The following is a 13845-nucleotide window of genomic DNA, read 5'->3' on the forward strand; positions in this document are numbered from 1 at the left end:
CCTGAAATACTCAGGACCAGAAACATTCAGATTTCAGATCAAACAGTAAATATGAAGGATCTGCCAGTTCCTAAGTATGTCCATCCTGATTATGAACTTAGAAACTGCAGAAGTAATTGTCAGATCAATCTACATACTCAGAAGACCTGCTATAAGATAGACTTTGGGGTTATTTTACTTAAAATTTCCCAATTTCTTTTTTTTTTTATATATAGTTACAAAGTACAATAGGCCACCTGCAATCATTATCCTATCTGTTATGGAAAGAAAGACGTATTACTAACTCGTAATGCTCTCTTGAGGTACTATGCCTTTAATATTTATAATTAACTCTTTTATTAATCTGGAATTACAAAGCAATCTCTGGTTGACATGAATTTTTAAAAAAAATTTTATGTCCTCTTTTAGATTATAAATTCCTTAAATAAATTGTCCTTTCAAAAAAAGAAAATGAGAAAAGAGTTAGTGAACTTTACCATTAAGTTGGGCACATCCAAATAAGAGCAGCAGAACAGATTCCCATGCTTCCTGTTAAGAACATATGGCCAAGAAGGATGTCAGATAAATTATCTATAGCCTGAAACCTTGGCCTTAGACAAGATCTCATTTTCTTATCTGTGTTAGAGCAACATTGGAATCATGGTTCTTTAAGAAAATTTCTGGTCTTCCAGACATTCACAGGACTAGCTTTTTGTTTTTGGATGGTCTTTTTCTTCAGACAGTTAAAATGGGGCTGACATTTTTTCCCGCTGATCAATTTGGTGGAATCTGTAGTATGTGGTTCATGAGGTTTCCATTGACTCATCTTGGGGCCTGGTGGTCTTGTTGCCAGCTAAGCCAGATATGTTACCAGGCTTTGTGGGACTGGTGTCTACTCCTAGAGGTGATTTTGAACACAACAAGGTAAGAGTGGAAAAGTTTCACATTTAGGGTCACTCTGCCATTTTTTATGCGCACCTATTTTCTTTAACAAAATGTTAAATAAAAATGCGTAGAGGCACGGCTAGATGAATTTTCAGTAGGCAAGAGAAATCACCAAGTTGAACTTATGTTTTTTTTTTAAAGTTGGCCACCAATTTATTGCTTTAAATGACTTGGGAACTAAATGACAAAGCAGTGCAGACACCATAGAAAAAATAAGACATTTTCTGATTGACTCTTTTCTGAAGGTGTTACTAAAAGAATGTAAGAATTCTTTAATTAGGATACTCTATAACTATGTTCTTAGGTGATAGGTGATAATTATTTTCCACTTATTTATTTTTCTTGCCATTTAGGTAATGTTAAACTTTACTTTCCACATTGATGGACACAGTACTTTAGTTGTTTAAAGTAAGATGTTAGTGCTTACTTTCTGTTTTTTATGTTGTAAGCTTTTAAGGCAGAACTGTTACTTACTGGTCTGTCTTTTCTGATTTCAGCAAACTGCTTCTAATTTGTTAAGAATAAAAGAATAATGGAGAGCTGGTAGATTGGTGAAGGAAGTGCTTCTCAAACACATTCCCACTGGCTTGAACCACTGGTGGTACATTCATGATTATCACAGAGGGTGGCTTGTACCACTAGTGATTCAATCTGCCCAGGAGAGAGAGAGAGAGGAAGTATGACCCCATAATGAATGTGTTAAGGACAATTCAGGTGGTTATTTCTTTTGTTCCTGCACAAAAAATATCTGTTATGTATATTTGAGCTATGTTTCCTGTGGGGACAGTTTTTTATATTTTTTAGATAATACACTTTCATTTTTTTCTTCTTCTTAATGCAATAATTCTTCCTTTAAGGTATGGCCTACGTGAGTTTGTGGTGATTGCCCCTGCTGCACACAGTGATGCAGTTCTCAGTGAATCTAAGTGCAACCTTCTTCTGAGTTCTGTTTCCATTGCATTGGGAAACACTGGGTGGTAAGTAGATGTTCTGAGGAACAATGAACTAAAAAACATTGTTAGTGATCATTTATTAAACAAATAGTCATTAGGAACTATACTTGTGTATCCTGAAATTTGGTATATGAAGACAAAATTAGTGAAACCTTTTTGAACATCCTTTGTCTTTTTTTTTTTTTTTTTTTTTGTCGCACTGAAGATTGAACCTAAAGGTCACTCTAAAATAGAGTTATATCCCCAAAACCTCTTATTTTTTATTTTGAGACAAGGTCTGAATAATTTATCTAGGCTGGCCTCGAACTTTTCATCCTATCTCATCCTCTCAGGTAGCTGGGATTACAGGTGTGTTCCATCAGGCCCAGCCAGAAATCATTTCTGTAGAGAATCTTAGTGAAATATTCAGTGTACTTGTGGAAGGAAAAATAAATTTGCTATCTTTGTGCTTTCCTGAAAATTTTAGTTTATTAAATTGTACTACAAAATCTTAATTTTAAAACTTGAGGAATTTTAAATATTATTTGGAATAACTTACCAAAAACTTGATTATAAGTATTTTTAGACCCTATTCTTAAAAGAAAATATTGAAGAACATGAAATTTCCTAAATTAGCATTCTGCTACTTTGAGTTGTATTTTACTTATATGTCAGATAGACTGAGAGAGTCTACATGCAAAGTTATTAGGGAAAAAGTAAGTATATTAGTGTGGCTCTACTTTGTAGTTTATCCTGTTGCTTGTACTATACCCTATATTTTGACATGTACCCAAAGTGAGTAATTTGAGGGGTTGTTTTGTTTTGTTTTGTTTTGTTTTAGTAAAAGGAATGGTTGCTGGGTTTGGTGGCACACACCTGTAATCCCAACACTCATTGCTGTGAGTTTTCAAGGCCAGTTTGGTCAGTAAAGTGAATTAAAGGCCAGCGTGAACTGCAGAGTACAGCCCTGTCTCAAAAAGACAAAACAAAAAAACAAAGAAAAAAAGAGATGTTTAGAACATTTACTAATATAGCAATATTAAGTTGGGGATAAGTTTGTATGCTCCTTTCTTATTGTTTGAGGTAGTTATGTTCCATAGAATCACTACAAACACTTATTAAATCCTGAGCCATTTTCTAGGAGAAATGCACGGTTTGATTCATGCAAATCCCTGGTCACAACTCTGTGTGTGTGTGTGTGTGTGTGTGTGTGTGTGTGTGTGTGTGTGTAAGAGAGAGAGAGAGTAAGAGAGGGAGAGTGTTGTGAGAACTGAACCCAGGTCCTCAAGCATACTAAGCTAATGCTTTACCACTGTGCAGCACTCTGACAAAATTGTGACCAGTCCAGTCCTAATTGCTGACAAAAATGTGACCAGTCCTGGTCACAATTAGTCCTTTGTCAGCAATTAATAGATGACCCTGTTTTATGTGTGTTTAAAAATATTATTGATTCATTAGAATTGAACTCAGACAATAGCACGATAACTATCTAACATGTATTTTATCTATGAGGCATACCGGTTTTCTTGCACTTAAGAATATTGTCTTCAGACGGGGATTTAGCGCAGCAGCGTAAGCATCTGCCTGGCAAGTGCAAGGTCATGAGTTTGATCCTGGTACCAAAAAAAAAAAAAAAAGAATATTGTCTTCAGAACTGTGGTTGGGGGCCATACAGAGTGAAATCAACAAAATGTATAAAAATCCAAAAATTATAGCTCTAAGTGGATTTTAAAGATTTTTTTATCTGTAGTCTAAGAGTTGAAACAAATAGGCAGAGCATTACCTTATTTGAATTTATCTGGGAACACAATGTTAAGCTACTCAGAATTTTGCTGCACTGCACATGTCTGCAAATAACTGCATGTGCTGTAAATGTTGATTTGAGAGTTAGAAGTACATTTTTGTGAAGAGACTAATTTTCAGGTATTGAACTCTGTGAAGAGTAAATTTCAGCTGTGTAAATGTTATAGTAAATATTTCACTACATAATTGGTTTAATTTATATTATTAAATACTTATCAATTAGGTTTATCATAAATTTGGAAAGACATATATATAATTATTGTTACTCAAGGAAACTTTAATTGCCATTTTATGAATTTAACCTATTCTGGACAGTTTTCTAACTAAAGTGCTACCAGATTGTTTTCTCAGCTTTTTAGCACAGAGAAAAGGAGCTAAGTACTTTTTTGCATGAGATTCTATGTTTGAGGAATATTCTTATTTAGATCTTTCAGATAATTGAAATTAAAATATCACAGCAAAATTTCAAGTTTAAGAAGTTATTAAATATTTAGTGAACTTACATTCTTTTCATATTTACTCATGTCCTGCAGTCAGGTACCACTTTTTGTGCAAATACATCACAAATGGCGAAGAATGTATGTAGGAGAATGTCAAGGTCCTGGTGTCCGAACTGATTTTGAAATGGTTCATCTTCGAAAAGTGCCAAATCAGTACACTCACTTATCAGGTCTACTGGATATCTTCAAATCAAAGATTGTGAGTTGGCATTGATATTGTCAGTCTTATTTGAGATCCAGATAAAAGTAGCCATTTGATAATTTGATCATATGAAGCATTTCTCTGTAGTACGAATAATGTAACTAATTAGAGGGCTATAATTGTCTAAATTACTATGTATGTTTAAAGAAACAAAATAGAAACTGATCTGTTTTGTTTGTTCAGTCTATATTAATTGATCACATTCTACTCTTATTCTTTAACAGTAATATTGCCAATCTCCCCAATGTAGGAGGGCTTTGGATGGCTGCTCATTTGGGGCATTGACTGAGTTCCTTGGTTCTGAATTGCCCTTTTCTTTTTCAACTCTTTGATTTGATTTTAAGGTTTAATCTTCCATATTCTGTGACTGAGAGCTGCAAGCTAAATGGGATGTCCTGAATGTATCTTTGGTGTTCTATTTAAAAAAGGACTTACCTATGCTGCTATTGAGGAAAAATTAGGGTGTTGGTGCAAAACTTGATACCATCTTAAATAAGTGATCAAACTTGATTAATTGATGCCAAATGTAATGCTTTATGTATTAGGTAAATCAGTTAAAACCCAGCCCAACTTCATATGTCTCCTGATGTAGCTCACTGAATAGGCTATATCTTCACCTATGTGGCCGTCCTGCCAAAATTAAAACAATGGAGGGAAAAAAATCACATTTCCAAAGTGAACTCTGTTTTACCAAGCAGGCAGTCTAGACTCTTCAAAATGTCAGCATCATGATAGCCAAAGTTTACTTAGGAGCTGCTAATATTGAAGGAGATCAGTGAGATATGACATGTAAATACATTACTTGATTCTTGATTGAATACTTGATTAAAACCAAATAGCCATTAAAGATCTGATTGGAGATACTCATGACAGCTTTTTTTAATTGTTTTGTTTTGTTTTGTTTTGAGACAGAGTCTCAAAATGTAATCCAGACTGGCCTTGAATTAGTGGTGATCCTTTTTTTGCCTCAGCCTCCCAAGTATTAGGATTACAGGCATGTGCCACCATGCCCAGCAGTCATGACTGGAGTGTATATTAGGATATACTATCCATGCCAAATTTTTTGGTGTGATAACTGTTATGATTATGTAGGAGAATGCCCATGTTCTTAGGCATTACATGCTAAAGTATTTAGAAGTCAGCTATGATGATGCCTACTGCTTTTCAGAAGTTCAGTCAAAAATAAATTGCACTGTTATATGTGTATATCTGAGGCAAAGTGTTAATGTTTGATAGTGAGTGTTCATTGTACTAGTTTTCCTACCTTTCTGGAGATTTTAGTTTTCTGTTGGTTTGTTTTTTGTTTTAAGGGGGGTTGGTGGAACAATATTAGGTATTGAATGCAGGGTCTTTGTGCTGAGCTATGTCCACAGGTCTGTTTTTTTGTTTGTTTTTGAGATAAATTCTTGTTAAGCACCCTATGCAGGAGTATTTCAACCTCTCAAGTAGAATCTTAAAAGAAAAAGTTTATGGGAAAGAAATGTTGAAATTTTTAAAATGGACTTTGTTAGAAAGACATTTAGAGCTTAATCATCAAAGTAATGGGGCTGGGATAGGGTTCAGTGGGTAAGTGCTTTCCTAGTGTGCCCAAGTCCCTCAGTACTGCTCCCAGCACTGCCAAAAAGAAAAGACAGGAAAAAAATAGAGTCCATCAAAAAAATGTATGCATACTTCAGAAAAAGAAACCACCACTTCTAGTGGTTTTAGAATCCTGTGGTTGCGTTCTACTTAAAACATATTTCAGAACGTGGTCTTAAAATGGCATTTGGGACCTCTTGTTCTGTGATGATATTGAAATACTGCATATCTAGCATCAAAACCTTGGGCTGTCTACTTATGATGTGTGCCATTTTCTTTCCCTGTCACACAATTATTTCTCTCAAGCCCATGTTTTCTTTGTCACAAGTCCTAATGTCTTAGGCAGAGAGACATACAGTGCCCACTTAATAATAGTCTGTAATCCTATGATATCACTGCCTTCTTTCATACCCAAAGCTCAGTAGGCATGTTCTTTGAGCTCTGCTTGTTCCCTGGATTTTCTGTGCTTTTCTAGGATACATAAATATATATGTGTCATATTTGATCCTAGCTATTTCTTTTCGGTTGTCTCTATATCTGCATTGCTTTGTAATTAGGACAGAGGTTATTTATCAAAATGACCTTATTGTGGTTTCTAGACCATTTGCACCTTACTATGGCTGAACACTCATTTGATATCTGTTTGTTTTTTTTTTTTTAATCTTTTTCATTTTTATCGGTACCGGATATCGAACTCACGACCGCCTGCTTGCAAGGCAGGTGCTTATTCCGCTGAGCTAAACCCCCAGCCCCACTCATTTGATATCTGAACCTGCCTAAAAACTTATATGTATCCTAATCTTACTTTGCTTGTCTGGTACACAGCACCCTAACGTTAATTTTTAGGGATCAATCATCTGATACTGCAAATTCAGCATGAGTTTGTATATTAAACCTACAAATGACATCAGTATATCCTTTTGCTCAGCTGAGTATCACTTGTTTAATCCTTTGCTATTCAGAGTGTAGTCTGTAGACCAGCAGTATTAGCAACGCCTGGAGACTGATTTGAGCTGGACAAGAGGCATGAGTGTGTATTTATATAAGCTGCTTTCATAGTTCCTACACCTGTTTTAAGTCCTGCCCCATTTAATGTAGCCCCTAAGATGGTATTAGATAGTAGTATTAATTTTCATGACATTTGGTAAATTTAAAGATTAATTTAAGATTCTTTTGTTAACTGATCATTAATATAATGCATTTTATGTGAGTGGTCACTTGTCTTACTCTAGTGAAAGATCCAATATTGGCTTTAATTTTAGTTTATTTTTATTTAACTTACAGATACAATCTCCCTGAACCTAGTTTTACCTTTTTAGAAAGTTTATTACTTCCCCTCCATATTCAGTTTCAGAAATTAGCAGTAAAAATTGTATTTTATAATAAAATTATAAAAGAGATTTTGAAAGATCAAATTTCTTAATAGGATTTAATATTTCTGTTCCTTAGTTAAGCAGTGTTAACTTACTCCATGGCATTGGTTTTTTTTGTTTGTTTTTTGTTTTTTGGGGACTGGGGATCCAACTTGCAACCTTGCGCCTGCCTGGCAGGTGCTTGTGCCACTGAGCTAAATCCCTGGTCCCATGGCATTGTTTTTTAAAGTATTCTTAGCTTGCTTTTTATTTTTGTAGCAGGGTCTTAGTATGTTGCCCAGGCTGACCTTGAACACCTAAACTCAAGTTATTCTATTTCAGCCTCTTAAGTAGCTTGAGCTATAGGTGCACACCACTGTGCCTAGCTGAAAACATTCTTTTAAAGCTACACAAACCTTTCATCAAAAGAAAGCATCTATAGAAGTACTATATGAAAATTATAAAATCCCTCGTGTACACAAATATGTGGACAAATTATAGTCTATGGCGAGTTTACTTACCCATTTTTTAAAAACTAGATCCCATATTATCATACTGTTTCTTACTACAGAGTCTTCCTGCTTGATTTCCCTAAATTTTGCACCATTTGACCCTAATAACTTCAATGATTTTTTTTTTTGCCTTATTAATGATTGGGTTATGCACACTGCTATCTAACATTGTAAACTGAAAATCTATCATAAGGATATTTTACTCATTTCATAAGTTTTAAGTATGGATGTTGAATTTGTGTAAAAAATGACCCAGCATTTATATGATATTGTCTTTGAATATATTTCCTAGGGATGTCCTTTAACTCCATTGCCTCCAGTTAGTATTGCTATTCGATTTACCTATGTGCTTCAGGATTGGCAGCAGTACTTTTGGCCTCAGCAACCTCCAGGTGAGATCGGTTAGAACTGTATTTAACTTATCAAATATAAATGGAAAAAGAAAATATATTCAGAAATTAAAATTACTTAAAGTGTTGTTTTACATTAGAAATATTTGTAATTCATTTTAAGTATAATATTTGCCTTATAACTATTTTCTCTTAAAAGCTTTATGTGTTTTCTGAAGACAGTATTACTCTGTATTTGACAATCTGTCTTTAAAAGCCAATTATTATTTATGAAGTGTCCCTTGCTGTGGAACATTATGTGCTGTACATTACTGTGGAGTGAATGATTAAAATGTCTGTTTTTTTTTAACAGTGTAATAAAAGAAGCCACCCTTATAAACTAAGAATAAACATGTAGGAAACCTTAGAGAGTGAAGTTTAGAGAGAATTAAAGAAAACAGAGAAGAAAATTACTTATGTATAGATACACACAGGAAAAACTACAAAATATTTTACTTTAACTTGCATTGTATAAAAACATAAACCAGATGTGGTGGTACATGCCTGTAATCCTAGCACTGGGAGGCTGAAGCAGGAAGATTGCTGCAAGTTTGAGGCCAGTGTGGGCTACAAAGTGAATTCAATCCCAGCCTGAACTGCATAGTGAAGCTCTGCCTCAAAAAGACCCCCCCCAAAAAAAAAAATTAGTTTGTCTGCTTAGCTGTTGATAAACTAATTAATTTAGTAGTCATTAGTTATTAGCATGTAATAGGCCAGCCTATGCAAACAACACAAATGTAAGAAAGACATTTCTAAGGTTCTAAAAAGGCTCAGCCTAATAGACATATATCCTAATTAAGGTTTTAATTCTGAGATGTTTTATCTGTGAGTATAATTGTATTCAAAAACATTTAATATAAACTTACAGATGATTATAAGGATTTTATTACCTTGAAAAGATTTTTCTGTCTTCTTCCCCTAAAGAAATATTCTTCACTGTTTATTTTTGATCCAAATAGGTGGTTATTTATAGGTTTAAATGTAATAATTTGTAGACTAGAGATGATACTAAGATAAATGTAAGGTACTTTAATCTTTGGCAGTTGTATATTTTATGTACTGCCGAACAATTTGAAAACTGTAATACACAGTAAAAGAACTATATCTAAGCTAGCAAAGGAATAAAAGATCACTCACATGTTTGTGACAATAATTTTATTTCCCAAGGAAATGATACCAAGGTAAGAAGTTTTAGGGTCATCTCAGTGCAAGACCATGGATTCAACCCCTAGCACCCCTCACCAAAAACAAAGAAAAGATTTCTCATGGTGGTTGTGGGTTGTGATTGTGGTTGTAGTTTGTCTAAGAAGCTCAAAAGCTAGAATTTTATTTATTTTAATTCTAACTGCCAATAAGGTTTTTCTTAGTGTCCTATTGCCAGTTTTTAAAAATGAGAATTAAAAATAGAGAAACCTCTTTCAGTAGATTGAAGACCACGTAAATTCATAACATTTTCTGTTACAAAGGGGAAGGACTGACATGCAAGGTAGGCTAGAAACTACTTGTCATTTTATATCCGTATTTTGTTATTCTTATTTTACTATAAGATAGGAGTTTTATTATATTAGTTAACTAGCCTAATGTCAAATACTAAGCAGTAATGTTCACATTCACATAGTGGTCAAACTCTTATTCCCTTGTTGTTTTCATTCTACATTGTTGGTTCACAACTGTTTAACTGTTTAATCTTTAACTGCCCAATTTATGAAAATGCTTATTTAAATTTTAAGCTCATCAAAATTCACATCTTCTAATAAAAGTAATCATTGAGTTTTATTATTATAAACAGTCTTTAGGTGAAAAAGTAGAATGTATTGAATTGAGAAGATTTAATATCAAGTAATAAGGTCATATTTCATGGCTAATTTTAGGGTATACACAATTGTCAATGTTATTTAAGCAAATATGAGGAATATTCATAACTCAGCAATACAGTTTTAGGAATTTCTGGTATAATGTGAATAATTAAATACTGCTGTTATTTTTAAATCCTTTTAATGCCTTTTTAGGAAGTGTTTATTAGTTTCTTAGGACAGAGGGTACTAAGGGGGTGGTTTCACCCTGTAAGTTCTCCGTCAGTTATAGAGACCATATATATTAGAGGTATGGTTCTTCCTTGAACTAGAAATATTTCCATATTCTTTCAACTTAAATACATTTTTATTAATAACCATCCTGCTTATTTGTTGTTTAGAAATTGATAGCAAAAACGAATGAACATAGACTGGTAATTAAATTTTTTTATACTTATATTAATCCTTAGAAACTGGAAAAATTACAGGAATATTCTCTACATAACAGTTGTCTTGGAAGGCTAAATTCAAAGACATGGCTTAAATGAAACACTAAGAATAAGTTTATATTTTTACTTATATTCTTGTCATTAGGAGAAATCTTTTAACACTTTACTGTAACATGCTCTAAACTTGCTAATTTATTATATGTACTTGGTTATAGGCACTTTTAAAGCTATAGTCTTATAAAGATTACAACCAACTAGATTAAATTTTTGTATACCTCTTTTTTGCTGAATAATGGAAAAACATACATCATTTGTTTAGATTTAGATGCTCTGGTAGGAGGAGAAGTTGGTGGGCTGGAGTTTGGCAAGTTACCATTTGGTGCCTGTGAAGATCCTATTAGGTAAGGCGTTGAACCTGTCATTAGAATCATAGGATTGTTTTCCTTTTTAAACTTATATCGACATTGACTTTACCATACTTCATGATACAGTAGCCTGTTGGAATGAAGATAGTACTAAAAATAAGGAAGTACATCTGCTTTCTTAAATTTATAATCCTACTTGTAAACTTTCTGAAATTTAATGTTTTGAAGAAACAAACATGTGGCCCAAATCTGACTGATAGTTTGTTTTGTAAAGCTAATAAACTCAGAATGGTTTTCATATTCTTAAGGGATATAAAAGAAAAACAAAACAAGAATACAGCAGATACTGAGCTGGGGATTTGGCTCGGTGGTATAAGTGCCTGCCTGGCATGCATGAGGCAAGCATGAGGTCGTGAGTTTGATCCCTGGTACCAAAAAATAAAAAAGAATACAACAGATACTATACCTGGTTCACAAAAACTAAAATGTTCTCTCTCTGGCCCATTGTAGAGAAAGTTTGACAGCTCTTGATCTGTAACATATTATTCAAAAGTGAGATATAATTCACCTTCCATAAAATTTACCATTTTAAAGTATACAGTTTAGTGGTTTTTTAATATTTATAGAGTTGTCCAGTTACCATTACTGTAATCATAAAACATTTTATTTATCTCAAAAAGAAAGGTTTTTAATCTTAGCCCATTAGTTTTAGCAATTCATCTAAAACCCTCCAATTCCAGGCAAACACTAATCTATTCCTTGTCTATGGATTCGCCTGCTCTGAACATTTGATGGAGTCAAATATGTAACCTTTTGTATCTGGCTTATTTTATTTACTGTGTTTTTGAGATTTAGCCATACTTTGGCATGAATCAGTACTTTAATAATAGCTATAAATATGCCACATTTTACTCATCTGTTCAAAAGTTGATAGACATTTAAATTATTTACCACTTTGGTTATTAATGGCAGTTATAATATCTGCAGAAAATTAACTTCATATAAATGTGCTGTTATTGGCTAAACCAGTTGTTCTCAGTTTATTATTTTATATTTAATGCCACTTTTAACAAAAATTGTATATACATCTTTGGTTATTTCCTTAGGGAAATAACATTTATTTCTAGAAATAACATTTCTAGAAAACTTGCTGTATCAGAGGACATGTGTACAATATTAAAGCTTTTGGATATATTTTATGTTTTATTTTAGTGAACTCCATTTAGCAACTACTTGGCCTCATCTGACTGAAGGGATCATTGTGGATAATGATGTATATTCGTAAGTATGTTAAAGAACTTCAGTAGAGTAAATTAACTACCAGCAGTTAATAATTTTCTTTTTTTGTTTACATCAGTTTCTAATGAGGTTGGTTGATTTATTTTTAGGTCACTCTTCAGATCTATTTTCTTTTAAATTTTATTTAGGGAAAAAGAAAAAAAGCAGAAAAAGGGTATAAGTTATACAGAATTTCCAAAAAAACCAGTAGAAAATCACTAGTTAATAGATTACATATTATCATCTTAGAAATAGCTGTTCAAGTTACAAAATTAAAGCGTATAAAGTGGACATTCAAACAGACTGCAAACAGTTCTGTTCAATGATCCAGCAAAAACTCAGTAATATGGTTATCTGTCTTATACACTTAAATATACATGCAGTTATATCCTTTAGAGTACTTTCTTTTCCTCTCTTTTTAACAATGACAATTATACATTTTGGGTTTTATTACTTCTACTGTTCTTATTCCTTTTTTTTTTTAAGAGAACAAAACAGTTTTGAAGTGTGACAACAAAACAATCAGTCAAATCAAAAGGATGGACATAGTGTACAATGTAAAAACAGAATTCAAGGTGATCAACAATGGTTACCATAATGCTTCTTGCTATCTTAAAAAGAATTGCCTATATCATCAGTTATAATAAAATTGAACAAAACAGTAAAGAACAAAACCAATAAAACCAAAACATTGGAGACATTATAGGTCTGCAAAAGAAGATAATAGTCAGGTTCTGAGCAAAAAACTGGGAGCAGAATACTAACTAGATCTCAGTTAGTGGTTTTGATGTCCTGTGACCTGATTAGCAGAGAACCTAGGAGCCCCTCTATCCACAGAATGAGTGGGGTTCCTTTTCCTGTTTATTCTTGACTCAGAAGAAGGGCAGGAGAGCAGGAGTCACTCAGTGAGGAAGAGGCAGACTATATGAACTGTGCAATCAGGTGGTGGCAAAGGTCCTAAGAATTCAGAGATGTGTAGTGATGTTTCTCAGTGGAGGAAGGCTTCCCAAACATCTGGTAAACTCTTGTGCATTGTACAGAACAATGCAAAAGAATTTCTGAACAGGTGTTTTTCAAAAATGGCGGCTTGCTAGGGGATTGGGCAGAGAGTCTCTCCGGAGACATCATATTAGATGCTAGAATAGGACAACATGGAGAGGGCCAGATGAATGGATAATGATTCTTATTAACCAAGACAGCACAGGTGGAGGATTTAAGGTTGTGCTGAGAGTGCGATGGCTGATAACGGGAATCTGCAAATCCCACATCTTTAATGTGGCACACTGACCAGCGGATCCAAGAAGAAAAGCTGTATTGGCTTTTGGTGACTGCTGGAAATTGAGACCTGGGACCCCACAAAGCAGCCAGGGCTGCCCGGCTGTGCCGGAGGAGATTGTGAGAAGCTCTGGAGTTCCGAAGCCAGCACTGCAGTTTTCTGACCGTTCCACGCTGTGTCGGGAACGCGATGAAGGCAAGTGGCGTAGTGTGCTGTAGACTCAAGAGGAAGACCTGCACTGGGTCCTGGTGAGTACTGGGGACTGGGTCCTGCGACTGCTGTGGCTGGCTGGAAGACATCTTGGGAGTTGGGCAGAGCCCACCACCACGGCAACATCAATAACATGGAGAGTCTGATGGAAGACATCTTGGAGTTGGGCAGAGCCTGCGGCTCAGTGACATCAGACAGTTGCCCCTGGCATAGAGAGGTCTGGTGGAGGACATCTTGAAAGTGGGCAGAGCCCAGTACCGTATCGGCATCAGCGACATAGAA

At 34.4% G+C, this 13845-nt stretch overlaps 1 protein-coding gene across 4 annotated transcripts in view; it reads left to right on the forward strand.

Moving 5' to 3' along the window:
• The window catches only part of Rab3gap1 (RAB3 GTPase activating protein catalytic subunit 1), a 90616-nt gene that overhangs the window by 38550 nt on the left and 38221 nt on the right, over nt 1–13845 (forward strand). For all 4 annotated transcript variants that reach the window (XM_003478725.5, XM_003478724.5, XM_063258988.1 and 1 more), the window contains 5 exons: nt 1782–1901; nt 4193–4358; nt 8096–8195; nt 10754–10835; nt 12012–12080. In XM_003478725.5, the coding sequence (XP_003478773.2) occupies nt 1782–1901; nt 4193–4358; nt 8096–8195; nt 10754–10835; nt 12012–12080 (537 nt within the window). The remainder of the gene's footprint in view (nt 1–1781; nt 1902–4192; nt 4359–8095; nt 8196–10753; nt 10836–12011; nt 12081–13845) is intronic.

This window comes from Cavia porcellus, unplaced genomic scaffold (assembly GCF_034190915.1).
Source record: "Cavia porcellus strain 051 isolate PalLab524CR breed Dunkin Hartley unplaced genomic scaffold, mCavPor4.1 scaffold_12, whole genome shotgun sequence".
Lineage (NCBI taxonomy): Eukaryota > Metazoa > Chordata > Mammalia > Rodentia > Caviidae > Cavia > Cavia porcellus.